This window comes from Tamandua tetradactyla, chromosome 26 (assembly GCF_023851605.1).
Source record: "Tamandua tetradactyla isolate mTamTet1 chromosome 26, mTamTet1.pri, whole genome shotgun sequence".
Lineage (NCBI taxonomy): Eukaryota > Metazoa > Chordata > Mammalia > Pilosa > Myrmecophagidae > Tamandua > Tamandua tetradactyla.
The window spans coordinates 14,803,022-14,826,396 of NC_135352.1; the positions used below are offsets into that span (position 1 = coordinate 14,803,022).

The following is a 23,375-nucleotide window of genomic DNA, read 5'->3' on the forward strand; positions in this document are numbered from 1 at the left end:
CAAGTCATAAGGGAATGAAGTTGGAAATCAATAATAGGCAGAGTGCCAGAAAATCCACAAATATATGGAGGCTCAACAACACACTGTTAAACAACCAGTAGGTCAAGAAAGAAATTATAAGAGAAATCAGTAAATATCTTGAGACAAATGAAAATGAAAACACAACGTATCAAAATCTATGGGATGCAACAAAGGCAGTGCTAAGAGGGAAATTTATTGCCCTAAATACCTATATCAAAAAAGAAGAAAGAATAAAAATAGAGGAATTAACTGTCCACTTGGAAGAACTAGAGAAAGAACAGTAAACTAACCCCAAAACAAAGTATAACTGCCAAATCATTATATTGACATTCCTTTAGTCTCCAGTATCTTAGAACAGCTAGAAGTAAAAACCTAAAATAGGGGAATAGTAATGCATACCAAACTCTGAAATCTGGTCTACAACTAATTGTTGTCCTGTGCATTGAAATTTATTGTTTTGTATATATGTTATTTTTCACAAAAAAGAAAAAAAAATCAATTGTGATAATGAAAATATTTATTCCTTCTAGCCTCCAATGTTCTGAAGCAACCAGAAGGAAAAATCTGAGATGATGGTATGGTAGCCCATGACAAACTCTGGGAGTTGTCCTGTAACTATTTGTTGAGTAGTGCTTTGAAAACCATGGCTTTTTTCTTTTGTAGCTTTGTATATATGTTACATTATACAATTAAAAAGTTAAAAAAAAAATGACTTGGAGATTAGGTTCTGATATAAACAAAACTGAGGGGGTTCATTAATACTTGACCTTCCCTACAAGCAACGCTAAAGAGAGTTCTTCAGGCAGAAAGGAAAGGACACTAGAAAGCTAATGCAAACAGCATGAATAAATAAAGACCTTCAGCTGAAGTAACCATAGGATAATTATAAAGCCAGTAATATTGTATTGTATTTTTGTTATGTTACAGCACTACTTACTTTTTATAGTTGCAAGTATAAATAAATGCATAAAATTAATAAAAAATTAATTATTTTGGACAATGTACAAAAATACAACTTATATCTACAAAAAACAGTGGGTTGACATAGGGGTATAAGAAAAGTATGTATGTATGTGATTGAAGATACGTTGGTATCAAATAAAATATGACTGTCATAGATTCAATATGTTACATTTTAACCCCATGGTAATGACAAAGAAAATACATGAGAAAAATATTCAGAAAAAAATGAGAAGGGACTCAAAATGCAACAATATAAAAATTCCAAATAAATATGGAAATAGGCATTAATGGAAAAACAAAAAACAAAAAACTATGGTTATCCAGATTTGGGTATTTGGCAGACAATTTCCCAAAAATGAACAAAGGAAAACAACCAACAGTATTTGTTTCTGACTATAAAACTTTTGCTTTGAAGCAAATATCAGAATTCTGTAAAACTTGCATCTGACCACCCAACACAATACATTTCTGGTGAGATTGATGGTGATACAAATGCGTTATTTATTACAATAAAAATTTGAAAATGTGCATAACTCAGTGAACCAATATTTTCCAAATGACCAAAATATGTACAAGATCCATTCAAAAGTGTACAAAGACCAAATAGATTTGAACATAACAGAATATATAAAGATCATGGAAATGGCTTCAGATTCCATACTGTATCTAACCTTCAAGAAATTACTGCTTTAGTTTGGGTATCAGAAAAAAAAGTCCACAAGTATCTGAAAACGCTATTAAACTATTCCTTCCTTTTCCAATTACATACCTGTTTGAAGCAAGATTTTCTTCATTTACTTCAATCCAAAGAATACATTATGACAAATAGCATGCAGAAGCAGATGTGAATTCAGCTGCCTTTTATTAAGTCAAACATGAAAGTGTTTTGGAAACTGTAAAATAATGCCTCTCCTCATTAGTCATATTTTCAAATCATTACTTTTCATTAAAAGTGCTATTTACTATAACATTTAACTGAGTTTACTGTATATACACACATATATATGTACAGTAAACTCAGTTAAATGCTATAGTAAATAGCACTTTTAATGAAAAGTAATGATTTGAAAATATGATTAATATTATATATATACACACACACACACATTTTTTTATTTTTTAAAGCATGGGCAGGCACCAGGAATCAGACCCGGGCCCCGGGCACTGCAGGTGAGGATTCTGCCACTAAGCCACCACTGCACCGCCCTGTTATTTTTAAATTTCTCAATTTTAATTTTAATATGATAAATCTCTATACACATAACCCACATAAACAAAAGCGCTTTTGATTATTTTTAACATTTTTTATTGTGAAATATAACACATATACAAAAAAGTAACTTTCAAAGTACACTGAAATTTATTGTTCTACAGCTATTGCAAAGTTTAGTATGGGTTAAAGGTCCACAATTACAGGTTTTTCCTTCTAGCTGCTCCAAGACACTAGAGACTATAAAGAAATATCAACATATCAATTCAGTAGTCATATTCATTTGTTAAATCCTAACTGCTCTGTTATACCTCCTCCTCCTCCTTTGATCTTCCTCCAATCTTTAGGGATATTTGGGTTACGCCCAATCTAACTTTTTTCATTTTGAAAACACATGTAGACAATATGGGATAGAAGGATGAAACTAGCTGATATTCTTGGAAAGACTAGTACTTCTGTGTTTCTGGATTTATCTGGCCTAAGATCCATCTGAAGGTTTTTAGTTTTTGAAAACTAAACAGTGCGTGCAACTTCTGTAGGATCTCAGGACCCTGGATGTTCTTCAGGGTTAATGGTAATAATGTTGGTTGGGATTTGGCAAATCTTGGCAATTAGCAATATCTAGCTGAACATTGCATAAGCGTAGCCTCTAGAATAGCCTTTCAACTCTATTTGAACTCTCTTAGCCACTGATACCCTGCTTTGTTATATTTCTTTTCCACCTTTTGATTAGGAAGGCATTGTCGATCCCATGGTGCCAGAGTCAGGCTCATTCCTTGGAGACATGTCCCACATGCCAGTGAAACTCACATCCTCAGATATCAATAATGATTTTACTTGCAGAGTTGGTCTGAGAGAGAGGTCACATTTGAGCAACAAAGGAAGTTCTCAGGAAGTAACTCTTAGGCATAATTATACATAGACTTAGCGTCTCCACTACAGAAGTAAGTTTAGTAAGAGCAAGCCTAAGATTAAGGGCTTGGACCTAGGCGTCGGTAACATTTGAGAGAATATCCAGGGTTGCCCAGGTGGAAAAGTTTAATAGTTTCATGTTTTTTTTTCCAGTCCCTCAAGGGATTTGTCAGTATTTTAAAATTATTTGCCCAACATACTCTGGGATGTATCCAGGTCTTACTTTCAGCTATACAGAATTATAAGCCCTCATTCCTTCGATTACTTTTAAGAGTACAAAAGACCTGTGAGATTTAAAAGTTTGAAGTCTACTGCATTTTAACTATAAACTTCCTCAAGGACAGGAAACAATACCACACTCATCATCTTCTTCCTTAGTGCCTTACAACATTCTGTTACTGAGCTACTACAAAGTTTCAGGGTCTAGTCAAATTCCTGAAAATCAGGTCGAGGAAAAATACATCATGGAATTCTCCTAGTGACTGTTAATTAAGCAAGTTGCATGAAGTTCTCTTGAGTTTTTACAAACACTTCATTAGTAGGCATTCCATTCTGCCAAAAAAGGACAGATATGTAGGGGAGTTCTAGTCTGCCAAAGAAAGATATGCAAATAACAAAGGAGAAATGAAAAGAGTATCCTCAACAGAGCAATAAGTTTCACTTTATTGATTATAATATTTTCCATATTTCATGTTGCTGATGAAGTAAGTTCTCTCTAGAACAACAGAGGCCAGAATGACCTCTATGACGATATACCCCCATATATTTTATTTACTGTTTGAAATGTTTGCTTTATTCTTTAAACAATTAAACAAAAGATCATAGTCCAACACTCTAGTAACTGCAAAGTAATGTTCTAATATCCTCCTTACTAAAAACATGGCCTCAATGGAATCCTGAAGTCACAATATTTTAGGAAACCATCTACATGCATTTTTACTTTATTGAAATGCCTAGCAAAAGGGCTGAAAGAAATACGTCAAATGTCTACACTGGCGGCCTTGGGGATAGTGAGATAATTGACTACTTTTTACTGTATGTTCCAAAATCTGTACTTCTTTATCCAGAAAGGAGATATGGGAATACAGGAATAGTCAAATTACAAAATAAGAAAATATACACTGCGTTTCTCACAGCTACCAACTTTCCATTTGAGCAGCATGGATTAAACAACTTTAGGACAACCTGGGTTTAAATTCCACTCTATCACTTAACTATGTGATCCTGGAAAAGCCAATTACTGAGTCTCAGTTTCCTCATCTGTAAAATAGGGCTAAAATTTACCATGTATGGTTGCTGTAACGACTAAATAAAATTACATACAGACGGGCCATGGTGGCTCAGCAGGCACGAATGCTTGCCTGCCATGCCAGAGGACCGGGGTTCGATTCCCGGTGCCCACCTACGTAAAAAATAACTAAATAAATAAATAAATAAATTACATACAGAAAGTGCAAACTAAGTTCATTCATATAAATACCAATAGAGCAGTGAAAGCACTTTAATAGTAAGGACTAGAATAATATACAAGGATTACTACTTGCACATTTAAGAAAATCAGAAGATCAGAAACTGCAAGCGTTGTTACAAAGTTCATGTGTTCATATATTAATAGACTACCTACTATATGCAATTCACTGAATTAAATAATGGATTTCTCTTCTTACATACCCAAAATTTATCCACTTTCATAAAATCCCAATAGAATAGCAGTTACATTTTGGTACTTTTAAATTTTGGTGGGTGTTCTAGTCTGCTAGCTGTCGGAATGCAATATACCAGAAACAGAATGGTTTTTAAAGAGGGTAATTTAATAAGCTGCCAGTTTATAGCTCTAAGGCCGAGAAAATATCCCAAATAAAACAAGTCTATAGAAATGTCCAATCTAAGGCATCCATGGAAAGATACCTTGATTCAAAAAGGTTGATGATGTTCAGGGTTTCTCTCTAAGCTGCAAAGGCACATGGTGAAGTCTGCTAGCTTTCTCTTCTGTCTTCTTGTTTCATGAAGACTGTTTCATGTTGAGTCTCCACCTAATCAAGTTTAATAGCCATACTTGATTGAGTCACATTTCCATGGAAATAAGCTAAAGCTTCCAACACACAGTACTGAACAGAGATTAGAGGAAACCGTTCTCCCACAAGGTTGATTAGGATTAAAACATGGCTTTTCTAGGGTACATAAACCTTTACAAACTGGCACATCTTCTCACACTGTCAGAAAAAAATAGTTAAATCCTACATCATTTCTTTCAAAAAGACCAAATTTCGGCGGGCCGCGGTGGCTCAGCGGGCAAGAGCGCTTGCCTGCTATGCCGGAGGACCCCGGTTCGATTCCCGGCCCCAGCCCATGTAAAAAACAAACAAACAAACAAAATATAATAAAATAAGAAAATGTTTAAAGATGTTTCCCTTTCTTCCTCCCTTCCTTCCTTCCATCCTTCCTTCCTTCTCTGTCTGTCTTTCTTTAAAAAAAAAAAAAAAAAAAAAAAGACCAAATTTCCACAGTCAACATGAGAACAGCTTCAGCATTTGAAAATGAAGAACTGCACATCTTTTTTAATTATTATTTTTAGAACTGTACATCTTACTACTAAAATGGATGAGAATGTCAATACAGTTTCCATGGAACATGAATATATCTTTTCAATGTTCAGTTACATACAAAACTATCATTATAGTTAACCGGGCAATGGAAGGCTTAGTCTTTTTTTTTCAACTATAACTGATGATATAGGGACTACAGCTTTAAGTTTTCTCAGTCAATTGGTAAATTCAAAACAACTACTTTCCAATCTGGACTGGTAGTTTACAGAAATCATCTACTAAATACCAAATGAAACATCTCTTCATTTATTTTTATTTTAATTTACCACAGAAGAAAAAAGTTGTAAGTCTTTTATCTTAGAAAAAAAGAAATCCTGCCATCAACAGTTAGTCTATATCACACAGAAAACACAAAAGAAGAAATATGACATCAATTACTTTATTTCCCCATCCTATAATTTAAATAAAAAACACTTGTGTAAATTAAAAAGGAAGATGATACAGTGATAAAGAGCCTCAAAAAGAACTTTTTTTAAGAGAGGATCCAGTTCACACTGCTTTAATTCTACATATTGATACCTGAACAAACAGGCAAAACAAGTTTTCAAAAAAAAACAGCAACGCAGCATGCAGAAAAGCAATCTTGGAAATCTGAAGAGGCCCTAAAAGGAAAAATCAGTGAGCACACGGAAACACTCATAACTTCCCTCATGATTTTTAGACAATGACCCTCAGTGTTATCCTGAATACCCAAGCTTCTGTAGAAATCCCTAAAAATGACCCATCCTGCTCAATTCTTATTATAAATCCAACTGAATGATACCTGGTATTAAATCCTCCAAGATCAGAGATATATCCTACTTTCCTGAGCTTAACTGTCAGAAGAGTAAATATGGACCAAACTAACTTCAAGGACTCTGACATATGAGAAAAATAAGAATTTAAGAGGAACCAGTCTGTTCAAAGTATATTCTACAGTGAACTACCCAGATTTCTTTTTCCACGAAGCAAAAGGAGGCTATTAAATACACTTAAGAGCAAACTATCTAGTATTTACCCTTCATTTTATCACAAGGGTCATGTGGATGTTAACACCTTTCCAAAATCTAACACTATGATAAAATATATTTTCTCAACATCGTTTACATTCCTTTGTTACTTTTCTTCTTTTTGGGTTCCAAGCTTAAGATCTCTTTTTTTTGGGGGGGGGGGGGGCGTGCATGGTTTGGGAATCAAACCCAGGTCTCCCACATGGAAGGTGAAAGATCTCTTTTTTAACAAATATTTATGCTCACAACTTGGCCCTTGATAATAGGTCTTCTATTCTTGACATACAAACATACACACATACATACACACATACACTCATTCATTCATATTTTAGCCTCTCCCTGCTAAATAATCACTTCAGAGCTGGAAGGAAGGAACACCTGGCCTGTGATCCATTCAATCCCATGGGCAGGAAGAAGTTGACTCTGGGAGGAAAAAAAAGGTAGGTGTTCTAGTTTGCTAGCTGCCGGAAGGCAACACACCAGAGACGGATTGGCTTTTAATAAAAGGGGATTTATTTTGTTGGTTCTTCAGAGGAAAGGCAGCTAACTTTCCACCGAGGTTCTTTCTTACGTGGAAGGCACAGGATGGTCTCTGCTGGTCTTCTCTCCAGGCCCCTGGGTTCCAACAACTTTCCCCGGGGTGATTTCTTTCTGCATCTCCAAAGGCCTGGGCTGAGCTGCAAGTGCTGAGATGAGGAATGCCGAGCTGCTTAGCTGTGCTACGTTGCAATCTCTCATTTAAGCACCAGCCAATTAAGTCAAACGTCACTCATTGCAGCAGACACGCCTCCTAGCCGACTGCAGATGTAATTAGCAACAGATGAGGTTCACATACCATTGGCTTATGTTCGCAGCAAAAAGATTAGGTATGCTCACCTGGCCAAGTTGACAACTGAATCTAACTAACACAGTAGGTGACAGGTCCAAACTTCTTGAGCAGACCTCTATTTAAAGAGACTATAAAGAGATTTTATCTACAAAATGTCTTTGGAAGAATGTTTCTTGGTTAAGGCTCCCTAAAAAAAAAAAAAAAAAAATCTCATATAAGCTATACACTGAGGAACAGCATCTTAAGTGGTAGCATTTAAGTGGTAAGAATGTTTCATAATTTAAATGCTACCACTTAAGATGATCCTGCAACTTTTCTGAGAGACCTCATATATTCTAGGCCAGAGTTCCATGTCCAACATGCAAAGAAAGGATAAGAAGAATTGCTGTTAACTTTTGAGACCTCTTTTTTTATACCTGAAATTATTTAGTAATTAATTCCTCTAAAAATTTTAAAAATAAGCAATAGAAAAAAGTGAAGTCAAAGCTCTTATAACAAATTTAAGCAGAATAACATTCCTCAGGTAATGAATTTATACCATTAGAAAATGCCCATAAAAAGGATAAAACTATGGTCTACTATGTTCAATATTAGCTAAAAGACAATATGAAGATGATCCAAGAACATTATACATCTTGTAACAACATGAAACAAAATGACAGAACTTAGGAAATAATTCAAAGTAAAAGAAAAATCATTTCAGAAGTGAAGACTAAACAAGAAGGAATATGTAAGTGAAAAAATACAACAGATAACACCTTATGACTGGGGCTAAATAGGAGCCATGAACCAAATATGGCCTACTGTCTGTTTTTGTAAATAAAGTTTCTTTGAGACACAGCCACACCCATTATTTACATATTGCTTATGGATATTTTCATGGTAAAACAGCAGAGCTCAGTAATTGTGAAAAGACTATTTGGCCTAAAAATTGAAAATTCATTTACCATCCAGCCCTTTACAGAAAGTTTTCCAACTCCTGCTTTAAGAGAAACAGAAGGTTATCAAAGGGGAAATTGTCTTTTATCAAAATGAAAAGAAAGATTTTTTTTAAAAAGGATTCAAGAACAAGTGACAGATTTATAAAACAGGCAAAGTGCCAATATACATAAAAGCAAGAACGAATACCAAAAACTGTAATTCAGGAAAATTTTTTCCTGAAATTAAGTAAGAAAAAGGCACACCATGTACCTGAGAAAATCAAACTAAAAGGCTACTACCAAGACATACGCCAATAAAATAACTGTATTTTAAAGAGGAAAAAAATGCTTTGGACATCCAGGACAAAAAGGAGTAAAAGAAAATCAGGTTATTATCAGACTTTCAATATCAGTTTTTACCAGAAGTTAATAAATAAACAGCAAACAAGTGAAAAATTAAAAAATTTTAAAATCCATTTATGATGTTATCAATACACATCCTAATTATTTAGAAATATTATTTTACCAAAGTCCTCAAAGACTTTTACACCTAAAATTACAAGTTATCTATACTTTGACATGATACCAATCATAATTTTTAATTTTTGTAGCAACTGATAATCTGATTCTAAAATTTCAATGGAAATGCAATCTTAGATGAGCCAAATTGAAGTACTTATACTACCCAACTTCAAAACTAACTACAAAGCTACAGAAATCAGGCCAGTGTAGTTTTGGTGTAAAAACAAACAAGTCAATGGAAAAGAATGAAGAACTAAGAAACAGACTCCTACTTATCCAGATATCTGATTTAACAACATCACAAAAGCAATCTAATAAGGAAAAGAAGATCTTTTCAACAAATGGTGCTAAAATAATTAGATATAAATGGGGGGGACACATCAACCCCCAAATTCAACAGCACATACAAAACAAAGATGGATCAGAAACCAAAATGTAAACACTAAAATCATAAACCTTTTAGCATAAAATATAGGGAATATCTTTGGAACTTAGAGATAAATGAAAGTTCTTATTCGGGTCATAAGTCATAGAAAGCAATAACCATAAAAGAAAAATAGAAAAAATAAATTTAATTAAGTAAAACTTAATTAGATTTGAAACTTCTGCTCATCAAAGTATCCCATTAGGAAAATGATCCACAGACTAGGAGAACATATTTATATAACACTTATCTGACATAAGACTAGTAAAAAATAAGCAATTCAATAAAAGTGAAGTTTGTCCAATAAAGAAATGGGAAAAATTTCAAAAAGATATATAAGTGACAAATAAGTACACTAAAAGCGTTTATCACAGTCTTTAAAGAAATGCAGATAAAACCAGTGAGATGCCACTGTATTGCTACCAAAATAGTTAAAATTAAAACACCTGAGAACAACAAATATAAAACAACAGTAATTGTCATCAGCTTTGAGGGGAATGGAAATGGTGCGGCCACTCAAGTTTTGGCAGTTTCTTTAAAAACTGAATATTCACCTACTTTTACCTATCCTACAAGGCCCAGCAATTCTAATCCTAGGTATTTATCCAAGAAAAAAGAAAATTTATGTCCGCAAAAAGAATTCTGCAAGAATTATGAACAGCAGCTTTCAATTCATAATACCCAAAAACTGGAAACAGTATTAAACATCCATCAATAGGAGAAAGGATAAACAAACTATGATATTCATACAACAAGATATTTCTGCAATAAGAAGGAATTTACACACATTAAAACATCAAAAACATTATGCTAAAGGATGCATGGGAGGTTCAGTAGTAGAATGCTCGCCTTCCATCTGGGAGAACTGGATTCAATTCCAAAACCACGTAGTACCTAACTACCCCACCCCACCCCCTCAAAAAATATTATGCTAAACAAAAGAAACCTTACATAAAACAGTATATTTTGTGTAATTCCATTTATATGAACTTCTGTTTCAGAAGGCAACCCTTACACTATAGTGGAAAAAAAGTCAGAACAGTAGTTGCCTCTGAAGAGAGGCTAGAGCAGGAATTGAGGGAAGGGGCATAAGGGAAATTTCCTAGGCTATGGCAAACTTCTATAAGGGGTTGACTAGATCACTGTTTGTACTTGTCAAAACTAAGTGAATGCACACTTATAATTTGTACAGACATCCAATCAAATGACAAATCTTTAAATGAATACTGAACTCTAGGTAGCGAAAGGCATTCTGAAGTCGGCTTTTATCAATTTTTCACAATCAGAGATAACGTTTAAAAGCATCTTACAAATAGCTAATTTATTCTTTAAATCATTTGCTCAAACGGGCTATCATCAAAACAAAAAGGAAGCTATAGATATATCTAGATATAGATATAGATGATGATACAGAAATAGATGATATAAGATACAGATATACACTTTGCCATTTTCATAACAAAGTTCTATGTGAACTTTTCTTAACATGAGACCTTAAGCAAAGTGAGGGTTTCAAGAAAACATTAAGTAAAAGGTATTTTGTCATCAAATTTTTCTTTTACCTCAACAATTTGAGGTCTGGGAAAATATATATATGAAGCTGGTTCATTTTCTTCTATTTTAAAATTAGACCCTTCTTAAACCCTGAAGAAAGGTATAATCAATGACCCTGAAAGTTTAAACAATTACTTTAACAGACAATGAAAAGTATAAAAGATTCTCACTCCACGACTAAAGAATTCTGGTTCTTTTCTTACAGACTAAAAGACAATAGCTTAGAAGACAAAGCGTTTTTTCACTAAGAATATATTTGCACCGTGGCGAATGAACAAAAAAGGCAAGCATGGTCAGGCTGAAAAACAGAAGAGTCAGGAATGAATTGGGCAATCTCTACATGGACAAATATGTGCAGTAGTGGATAACATCTGTGGTGGTTTGAAGCTATGTACCTCAGAAAAAAATATGTTCTTAAATCTAATCAATTCCTGTGGGTGTAAACCCATTTTAAGTAGGAGCTTTTCATGAGGTTACTTCAGTTAAGGTGCAAACCATCTAATTCAAGGCAGGGCTTAATTCTATTACTGAAGTCTTTTATAAACAAAATGAATACAGAAAGAGAGAGTGAAAGCCAACGAAGTAAGAAACTGAAAGCAACAAAATCCATGAGAGGAAAGAGCACCAGATGCCACCATATGGCAGAGGAGCCAATGATCACTGGCAGACAGGATTCAGGTAGAAAGTATCACCTTGATTTGGACATTATTATAGCCTCAAAACTGTAAGCTTGTAAGCTAATAAATTCCCATTGTTTAAGCCAAACCATATGATGGTATCCACTTTTAGCTAAAGCAAAAAACACATAATAGGTTGGCTGAACAACAAGAATTTAGTGGCTCATGGTTTTAGAGGCTAGAACTTGCTTTCTCCCAGGGTTGGTATCTTCTAGTTGGCTAGCTATCTTGGGGTAGCTTGGCTTTTCCATCATATAGCACTGCATATAGTGGTCTCTTCTCTTTCTCTTCTGGATTCCACTGGCTTCCATCTTTTGGCTGCTCTCTGTGGAACCTCTATGTCTGAATTTCATTCTGTTCATAAATGACTCTAGTAATCCAGATTTAAACCCAATTTGGCACCTTCAGAAAATCCTATCTACAAAAGATCCATACTAATCAGAATATGGACCAATATCAAGAAGCTATCTTTCTGGGCCATATAATTCAATCACCAACACCATAAAAATCAAAAGAAAACAAAAAACGGACACCCTTATCCTGCTGGGTTTGCTACCAAAATGCCCCTTATTATATATAGCATAATCCAAGTTAAAGTCCAAGCCACAAATTAATTAAAGAAGCCTATTTTAAAATGTCTTCAACTCAAAGTAAATATTATGAAATCTCATAATCCAATGCTTAATGAAAGCATTTTTTTAAAAGATCTCATCAGAATGTACTCTAAATGGTACTATATACAAAGCTCTTTAACTGACATTCTCTGAACAAAAGAAAACCAGGATCAAGACATTATCTACAGGAGAGAAAGCCTTATATTAAACTACAACCAACAATAAAATTTGTTGTTGTGTTAAAAGATGGTCATTTAATATGGTCATCTTAAGATGGCATTAAAAGTAGTATTTTCCAACAACAACACTGACTGACAAAGAAAAATGAGAGAGGAAGAAAATAACTAAACTCAGAAAGGGGAGATATTACAATGACCCAACAGTAATAAAAAGGATTGTAAGAGGATACTCAGATAAATAACTCCAATAAAAGGAACAAATTCCCAGAAACACCCAAACTACTTATGCTGACTCAAGAAGAAACAGAAGTTCTCAACACCAATAACAAATTAAAAAATCGAACCAGAAATAAAAAACCTCCCAACAAAGAAAAGTCCAGGACCAGAAGGCTCCACTGTTGAATTTTACCAAATATTCTAAAAACAATTAATAACAGTTCTGCTCAAATATTTCCAAAAAAAAAAATTGAAGAGGACGGAATACTCCCAATGAGCCAACATCACCCTAATAACAAAGCCAGATTAAGATACCAAAATAAAGAAATTGCAGATCAATATCCCTTATGAATATAGATGCAAAAATCCTCAATAAAATACTAGCAAACTCAACCCTGCAGCACATTACAAGAATTATACACTATTATAAAAGTGGAATTTACCCCAGGTATGCAAGGATCATTCAACATAAGAAAATTGAATGTAATACACCACATCAACAAAACAAAGGGGGAAATTACATGATCATCCCTATTTTATCAGAAAAGACATTTGGTATAAACAGCATCCCTCTTGACAAAACACTTTGAAAACTAGTAGTAGTAGGAAACATTCACAACATGATAAAAGGCATATATGGAACCCGACCACTGAAATCATACTCAACGGTGAAAGACTGAAAGCTTTCCCCCTAAGATTAGGAACAAGACATGGATGCTCACTGTCACCACTGTGCAAGGACTTGTACAGAGAAAACCACGCAACACTACTGGGGGAAGAAATTAAAGAAAACCTAAATAAATGGATGACTATTCCATGTTCACAGATTGGAAGACCAGATAATGTGAAGATGTCAATTCTACCCAAAGAATTTACAGATTCAACACAACTGCAGACAAAAGTCCAACAGCCTTCTTTGCAGAAACAGAAAAGCCAAACAGGATAAGGGGCCTAAAACAGCCAAAGCCATTTTGGAAAAAAAAAAATGGCTGAAGGACTCACACTTTCTGATTTTCAAACTTATTACAAAGTCAGGATTAAAACAGCATGGTACTGGTACAAAGACAGGCATATAAACCAATGGAATTGAAATGAGAGTTCAGAAATAAACTTTCCCATCTTTGGCCAACTGCTTTTTGACAAACGTGCACTCAATAGGGAAAGAATAATCTCTTACATAAATGGTGTTGAGAAAACAGGCTATTCATATGCAAAAGAATGATCCCTATCTCACACCATATACAAAAATTACCCAACAAAAAGCCTAAACATAAGAGCCAAGATCATAAGACTCCTAGAAGAAAACATATGGAAGATCTTCAGGCCCTTGTGTTAAAGAATGATTTCTTAGACTTACATGAAAACCATGAGAAACAAAAGAAAAAGCTGATAAATGGGACTTCTCAGAATTAAAAACTATACATCGAGAGACTTCATTATGAAAATAAAAAGCCAACCTATGGGACAGATGAAAATATTTGTAAAGCAAAAATCCAATAAGGGTTTAATATCCAAAACATATAAGAAAGTCCTACAACTCAACAACCAAAACACACAAACCAATTTAAAAATCGGCAAAAGACTTGAAAAGACATTTCTCCAAGGAAGAAAGCTAAATGGCCAAAAAGCAAATGGAAAGATGCTCAACATCATTAGCCATTAGGGAAAGGCAAAACAAAACCACAATGAGATACCGTTATACACCATTTCACACCAACTAGAATGGCTGCTATTAAAAAAACAGAAAATGACAAATGTTGGAGAAGACGTGGAGAAATAGAAACATGTTGACGGTTGGTGGGAATATAAAATGTTGGAGCCACTACGGAAAACAGTTTGGTAGTTCATGAGAAAGTTAAGTAAAGAATTACCATAAGACCCACCAATCTCATTTCTAGACATATACTCAAAAAAACTGAAAACAGGGATCAATTAGATATTTGCACTCCAATGTTCATAGCAGCATTATTCACAACTGCCAAAAGATGAAAGCAACCCAAGTATCTATTAACCAATGAATGAATAAGCAAAATGTGGTATATACATACAACAGAATATTTTTCAGCAGGAAGGAATGAAGTCCTAATGCATGCGACGACAATGGATAAATCTGGAGGATATTATGTTGAGTGAAATAAGCCAAACACAAAAGGACAAATACAGTATGAGCTCACTAACATGAACTAAGTGTAGTAAAAGCAAACTCATAAAGTTAGATACCAGAATATAGGCTACCAAGGGATAGATGGAGATAGAGAATGGAGAGCTGATGCCTAATTTGTGCAGAATTTCTATTTAGGTAGACTGTAAATATTTGGAATTGGATAAAAGTGATGTTAGTACACTGTTTTGAGTATAATTAAAAGCACTGAATTATGTGCGTGAAGGTGGTTGAAAAGAGAAGTTCTATGTTGTATATGTTACTAGCAAGAAAACTAGAGGATAAAACACGGGACAGTGTAACAGTGAAGCCTGTGGTAGATGATGTCAGTGATGAGTAATACAAATATAAGAATGTTCTTTCATGAACTATAACAAATGTATGCCACTAGTACAAGATGCTAATAATAGGGTGGTAGATGGGAAAAATACACTTAAGGCAAACTACGGACTACAGTTAACAGTAATATTTTAATATTTTCTAAATATAAATAAATCTATAGAGGCAAAATTAGATTAATGGTTATGTAGGGCCAGGGAAGGATAGAGGGAATGAGAGGTGACTGCTAATGGGTATGCAATTTTTCTTTTTGGACTAATGAACATGTTCTAAAATTGACTATGGTGAGGAATAAACAACTCTATGATTATACTAAAATTCACTGATTGTACATCTTGGATGGATTGTATGTTATGTGAATATATCTCAATAAAACTACTAAAAAAAAAGAATGAATACAGTAACCTAATAGAGATTTTCTATAAAAGTGTTGCTAATACTGATGATCATAGTCCATTTTACAAACAGCATTTGTGAGAAATGAAATGACATAGGCTATAAAAATATCAGAATACAGCACATATGGTAGGGAAAGCTGTTTACCAAAACTTTTGATTCAATTTTCTGCATGTGTCTGTGCGTGTCACAACACTGAATGTATTTCTAGGTATGAGATACAGTAAAAAAATAACTGAAAGCTACCCTTACCATATATGTCCCACACACACTATTTCTTCCCCAAAAACACTTAAGTAGAAATACCATATACAACCGCTCAAAAAAAGGGAACAAACCTTAACCCAGGTATAGGTTATGTTAGTTTAAGCATGATTTCACAAGCTCTGAGTTCAAAAAGCCTGGGTTCAAATCCAGATTCCACTACTTCCCATGTGAACTCAGTCTTATTCAAACAATATATGCCTCACCTTAATCATCTGTAAAATGAGGATAAAGATACCTTCCAAGTTGTAGTAAAAGATAAATAATACATGAACTTCCTAACATTTGTTTCATTATTAACAGAACTGAAGGAGTGAGACATAAAGAAACAGTGTATCTTTGGTGTGTTATCTTTGATACCTATAAAACGTGTGGTGCTTTCAATTTTCATTTTGTATTGTCTGTCCTATTAGAATTTATATATATATACATACATATGGTAAATATTTCCAACGTAATGTTTCTAACATATATAAATTATAATCTTTATTTTTTCAAATACCAATAACAGATATCTGGGCAGTGAGATTATGGTCTTTTCATTTTATACTTCTCTGAATTTATAAAAAGATATTAGGTGTATTTTTTAAAAGAAAATAGACTATCTGCTAGACAAAACTGTAAAGCATGGCGTCCTGGGTTTAGGAATTAGTAATTTTTTGGAGAATTTTTGGAGTGTATCTTTTGTGCCAGATATTTCTCACTTTTTTTGCTCATAAAAAACTGAGGCAACTGAGATTAGGTAAACTGTCTGTTAGACAACTAATAAATAACGGTGTTCAGAACTACAAAGTCTATATTTCTTCCATCATCGCATAATGAAACCAAATATTCTTCAGTTGCATTGTTTGGGCACTGTTTTGGTCTGCCCAACTAGACTGTAGCATGCTTAAGAGAGGGGAATTTTTCACAAATTTCATTTAGGTCTTCCATTGACTTAATAAGTCCATGATCGATCCTTAAAACTTTGTGGACTTACATTAAATTTCGTTTGGTCTAGACCTGTTCTCAAGGGACATACTCTCGTAAAAACAAACAAAAAAAACTAGCAAACGAAAGAAAAAATCTACTCTATAACTGCCAAAGTCTATTACAATACACTCAGAACTGCAAAGTTCAAGTGCACCCATAACTACAGAATATCACAACAGGGAGTTTTAGAATGAGTACAAATATACAGGTATCACGATGCAAACGCTAAAGAATAAATTCAGTTTTCCCCTACCACGCCCCCGTCACCCAAGCACTAACTAAAGAAAGGAATCTCTTGCCTTCAGGTGAAGTGTTAAAGAACCATAACCACGCCCCCATATGGCCCCATCATATTAACCAGTATTTTTACCTTACCTGGACCCCCAACCCTAACCTCAAAGCCTTTAAAAAAAAAAAAAAATTCAAAAATAGCTGACCTGCAGCGAAGTGCAGAGGAGAAGACTTCCGGCCAGCCATGTCCTTAGCATTCACGTTTGCCGCGTCCACCAGCCTCTTCACCCGGGACACGTCTCCATTGCGACAGGCCTCTAGCAGTTCTCGTAAGGCCCCGCTCACTGCTGGGACCCCCGGCCCTGATCCCACAGACCCAGATCCCAATGTTGCTGTGGTACTAACTCCGGCCGCCTCGGGGCTCTCCGCCAAGCTCGAACCAGGGGAGGATGGAGAGGAAGATGAGGAAGAAGTAGGAGAAGAAGAGGACGACGGTGGATTATTACTGCTACCACCGGCTGGGTTAGAAGCAACCCCGACGGCAGATGAACCAGAAACCACCGGGACCACGGGAGCGGCGGCGACAGTACAGATTGTGCTGGTGGTACTGCAACAGCTGGTACTGTCAACCGGGTCCGGGGATTGGGGCCTGTCGGGCGGATCCCGACTGCCATCCCCCTCCGGCAACGCTAGGCCGTGTCGCGGGGAAGCGAAGGGGGCCAAGCCACCAGCCGTGGGGGAAGCTGGGGTGGTCCCCGGGGCCAGGCCGGGGCTGAGTGGGGGAGGAGGTGGTGGCGGCGGCGCCGAAGCCCCTGGGGCGGGCTGTAGCTGTTGTTGATGATGGTGGTGATGATGCTGAGAGCGACGCGACGCCGCCATCTTCGGACTCCCCCAGCACTGTCACTGCGGCAACGGCCCCTCCGCCCGCCCTCACTTCCGACCTCTGGACCAATCAGCATCCAGCGCACAGGAAATGATGCTACGCTTGGTGGGCGGGGTCAGAGGGAAGGAGGGAAGTATTGGGAGCTCAGAAAACAGCGAAGGAAGGGGGCGTGGTTTTGTGACTGAGGGGCGGGCTTTGTGACGATTTGGCGGGCCGCCTGAAGAGATTTGAATTCTGGAAACAGCCAAAACAAATGAGAAACTTTTCCTGGATTTCTCGTTTTTCAGCCTCTTTGCCTTGCCCTGCTTCCTTCTGTCGCCAAGACTCCTGCAGTCTTCCTTATCTTATTGCAGAGCCAGCTATTGAGGTGTAACTCACGCAGTATACGCAGAGAATCTGTAAAAATGACATCTCCCATCATCTGAAAAAGTGGAATTGATAATGCCCACCTCACAGAATTGTTAACGGGATTAAATAGCCCTCTGGCCCTCAGTAAAACATAACTATAATTAATTACCCACTGGTAATCTTTTGAAATGCAGTATTTTCCCCCCAGTTAGCCTCTTAATCTCTATGACTCTTCCCTATGTATTTTCTCACTCTAAAATAGTTAAACTTCCATTTTTAAATAATGATTCAGATTGCCGGGATTGGGATTTACACTCCTTGCCATTTACTGACAGTGTACATTTGGCACTCTCAATTTCCTCTCCATAAAATCGAAATAATATAGTTGGGTAAATGTTAACTTTTAAAATTTATGATTTCTTTTTCCGATTCTATTACCTCTACTTTTATTTCTCACCCTAAGCTTGACACAGCTGCTTATGAATGTTCCATTTTTAAAAACTACTTTTAGCCGAGCCTCTCTTCTCATCCATCCTTCCATTTCTCTCATTTCACCTCCCCCCCCTCAAAAATGATAAAATCAAATTAGTTCCCATCACCCATCTCCAGATACCATTCTTTACCAACTGCTTTTGCTTACTTTTCTCTCTCTAAACATTCTTTTTTTAGAATCAAAAGAGATTATCAATGAATGGGATAAGTTCAGTAAAGGCAAAGTGAAAGAAAAAAATGCTGTGTATCTCAATGACATAAAATCTTTTAACCAAAAAAAAAAAAAAAAAGGAAAAACAGTGGATGTTTATTTGGTAAATTAACCTTCCAAATTAAGACTATTGAATAAGGATATCTAATAAAGTTTCTCTAGGATATCCAATGCAGAATAAAACTGGTGCCATGTAATTAGTACAATCTTTTATAATCTATTTTGACAATATATATTAAAAGCCATTAAGTATTCATATCTTTTGACCTAGTGATTCCATTTCTGGGATTTTATCACATGGAAATCATCCAAAAGAAGGAGTTTTCTAAAAAGAAATTTTTCACGCTGTTATTTGTAATAGCCCCAAACCAAAAGCAACCTAACGTCCAGTAGCAAAGACTAGTTAATAAATTATAGTTCACCTTACTGGAATATGAAAAGTAATAATTCTGCAAATATAAGCAAGTAGAAAAGACAGAGATTGCTGTATAAACTAATAAAGGCAAATGTTTTGAAATTATATTCACATGAGTTTGAATCTCAACTCTAGGATTATTAGCTATATAACCTTAAATTATTTGACCTCTAGGTCTCAGTTTCTTCATCTGAGAAATTGGCAAAATACAATTTACTTCATAAATTCTTGTGTGGATTAAATAAATTAATATTATTTAACATTATTTGACACAGTGCCTGTGAGTGTCTTCAATGAAACTATTTTAATTGGGAGCCAAACATATCTGAACATTTTCCACCAATTGCCACCAAGTAAAAATTTATGTATGTATTAAAGTGATTGGAACCTCAAAGATGGTCATTTTGGGATTGGGCTGTGTATGTACTAAAATCAAGGGTAACTTTTCATCTCCTTTTTTCAAGATTTCAAAATTGTTATATTGCTTTAATAATAAGTTGTGCGGATTTAAATGAAATTGTTTCATATGTATTTATTTACCGAATGGGCAAGACATTACAGGGAAAATTCAATGTTTATTCACAACCTTTAGAAACAATGAATTTTGGAAGTTAAAGAAAGCTTAGTCTAGCCTCCAAAAATGATAACTTAAGAAACTGGAGCATTGTCTGTTAAAGGTCACAGATCAGTGAAAGACACCGCTAGAATTAGAATCTCATATCCTGACCTGCTACATTTCATTTATACTAGAAATAAATGAATGGAACTTGGGTTTATACCTTCTCAATGGTAAACTAGATGTTGTGGATGTATACACAAACAAGATCATTCTAATAGACTATGCACAAATGGAGATTCCCTGTCTTAAGAAAAAACAGGATTTTCATGGGCCAAGCAGAAACTTAGCATTGTAGAATATATGAACAGGTCACAATTCCTGCTTTGCATGCTCATTATTAAGTATAAATAGTGTGCCATTAATGTTTCCAGTTAAATATGTGAGTTTATTTGGGACTACCCACTAATTATGAGGTTTGAAACATAATTAGTGTTGAGTGACATTTATTTTCATCTAATCTTGGGTTACAGAGTATAACTCTAACATTATCCATCTTATAAGCATGTGTCATTGTTCACAATAGACACTTGACTAGATAGGAAATCTCCATCATTGTAACTAAAATCAGTCCACAACACAAATCCTCCACGTTTTGAATCTTAATGTCCTAATGCAGGGCTTGAGCACAAGGGTAGTGCTGAAGTGGGGAGTGAAACAGTGTGATACCTGAAATGTCCAAACTCACCTTTCCATCCCCTCAACTATGCTTTCATGTGTTCACCTTAATGGCCAATGACTCAAAAATCATGGAAGAAGTAGGGAATTTTCACCCTAATTCAAAATCCATCTATTATGTCTGTCAGTACAAAGTAAATAAGAAATCTCTTCTGGATAGAGATTAAAAGACTGAATTACCTGAAACTACTCTACTGGTAAAGTATGTCTGAAAATGCTTTTGATCAATTGAAAATTGCTTTTCTCTCCTTCAGTGAAGAGTACTGAGAGTGTCTATTACGTATTCATAGGGTTTAGGTTCAATATGGACTAATGTTGAAGTCTAAACATAAAGGTGCAAATATCATTATCTAATCTTCTGTGGCTTAACACAATTCCATGACAGATGCACTGTACAATAGTAGAAAGAGCAAAACTTTTAAGTTAAACAAACAGCTTAAAATCACATCTCTGACAATTACTAGTTGGCTAATCTTGGTAGATATGCTTCAGCTCTGTCAAGCTAAAATTCTGATTTTATTGTAGCATTTGTCGTAAAGATTCAAAGATCTAGGTATTTGTAAGTACTCCTCAAATGTTAGTTCCATTCTCATGTGTGGCATACATAAAGTGTTAACAAGTACACACAGTTACTGTTGATAGCTTTCTCCTCATAATCTCCTTTATTACAAAGATAAGGATAGAAAATAAATATCCACTATTTTGCATGTAACAAAAATCTTAAGCAAAGAAAGATCAAGTTTCCTTATCCGAAAATTCAGTATTCTACAAAAGCCCTGACTAGCTTCAAGAATTATTGTTGAGGATCTTAGCTCTGTAGCATCTTATTGTTTTCAAAAATCTCTTCACAAAACGCATGTTCAAGTGATATACAAATGTGAGTTTCTTTATGAGTGCATAGCACTTTTTTAAGCCACTTTGTTAATATAAGAGAAAGGGTCACCAGCTCAGTCAGGGCACTAGGCTTCTAGATTCTGTGTATTCTAATGTCTTTGTTTTTGGTTTTGTTTGTTTGTTTGTCTTGCCATGGGATGGGGGGAGGTCATATGGGCACTCAGCTACACAGTCATAAACTTGCCCAGATTCCATATTTTGGTTGGAACTGGTATGATCAGTCCATACATACATTTCTCATTGACCTGCCCTAGATCCAAGTTCACTAGTAGCATTTCAGATCTATTAAGTCCAGTTACTTTTTGATACCTCATTGAAGGGGGAGAAATTCCTCCCTTGCAAATCCCCAAGCACAAACCAGAGCTGCAGCTGATGTGAGGCAGTGCCATTTGCTCACATTAGCCTTAAAAGAAAATAAGTTATATCAGAAATACCTGTGGTGCCATGGACCCAGATTTCTCTATGAAAGTGTTACTTGCTCTTAGCTGAAGTTCCACCCAGATATCCAAGAAAATCTTTTTTTATAAGGTCAACAGGTGAGCAACAATTTCCATATCTGCAATCGTGCTAGCCATGTTGTATCAGAGGAAGTTTTATTAAAAGAGAATTTACAACTTATTACAAGGTAAGTGTTCTAGTTCGCTAGCTGCCGGAATGCAATATACCAGAAACAGAATGGCTTTAAAAGGGGGAATTTAATGAGTTGCTAGTTTACAATTCTAAGGCCGAGAAAATGTCCCAATTAAAACAAGTCTATAGAAATGTTCAAGCTAAGGCATCCATCCAGGGAAAGATACCTTGTTCAAGAAGGCCAATGAAGTTCAGGGTTTCTCTGTCAAGTGAGAAGGCACTTGGCGAACACAGTCAAGGCTTCTCTCTTGGCTGGAAGGGCACATGGCAAACACGGCGTCATCTGCTAGCTTTCTCTCCTGGCTTCCTGTTTCATGAAGCTCCCGGGGAGGCATTTTCCTTCTTCATCTCCAGAGGTTGCTGACTGGTGAACTCTGCTTCTCATGGCTATGCCGTCCTTCTCTGCTCTCTCTGAATCTCCTATTCTCCAAAACGTTTCCTCTTTTATAGGACTCCAATAAACCAATCAAGACCCACCCAAATGGGTGTAGACATGTCATCACCTAATCCAGTTTAACAACCACTCTTGACTAAATCACCTCATCCAGGGAGATGATCTTATTACAGTTTCAAACATACGGTATTGAATAGGGATTATTCTACCTTTATGAAATGGATTTTGATTAAAATATGGATTTTCTAGGGGGCATACTTCCTTTCAAACCAGCACAGTAAGAAAATTACAGTAATGTGATGATCCCATAATCTTTCTTAGCATTCCACCATTGAAGATTACAGTTGCATTACAAGATCTATTACTTACCAGAGTCCTGTAAATGCTACTCCCAACACATCTGTAGCCGGCCCTCCAGTAAGTTGTATTTTCCTTGCTATGGTCTGTAGACTTGGGAGTACTCAGTTCAATGTTAGATGCTAGTTCCAGGCAGGGAGGTAGTGTAGTAATAGTAGTTAAGAATGTGAATTCTGCATCTGGCCGGCTTGGATATGAATTACATCTTCGCTGTAACTAGGTATGAATGAGTAAAGAACATCACATCCTACGTTTTGATGAGGATGTGTAAAGAACTATTTGCTGTGCATAAAAAAAAAAAAAAGTTAAGCAAGCTTTCTTACCAAAAACTTTGTTTTCTTGTAAGTAGATTTCTGGTTGTTGTAGTTTTTCTCCAAAATTACTTACAATTATAACTATATGTATAATCCATCAAGGATAACCATATGGCTATCTCAGTCAAAAGAGATTAAAAC

At 35.6% G+C, this 23,375-nt stretch overlaps 1 protein-coding gene across 1 annotated transcript in view; it reads right to left on the bottom strand.

Moving 5' to 3' along the window:
• Positions 1-17,933, bottom strand: part of TNKS (tankyrase) — a 293,729-nt gene extending 275,796 nt beyond the window's left edge. The window contains exon 1 of the mRNA XM_077144426.1: positions 17,209-17,933. Within this exon, the coding sequence (XP_077000541.1) occupies positions 17,209-17,881 (673 nt within the window). The 5' untranslated portion in view covers positions 17,882-17,933. The remainder of the gene's footprint in view (positions 1-17,208) is intronic.
• Positions 17,934-23,375: the final 5,442 nt, after the last annotated feature.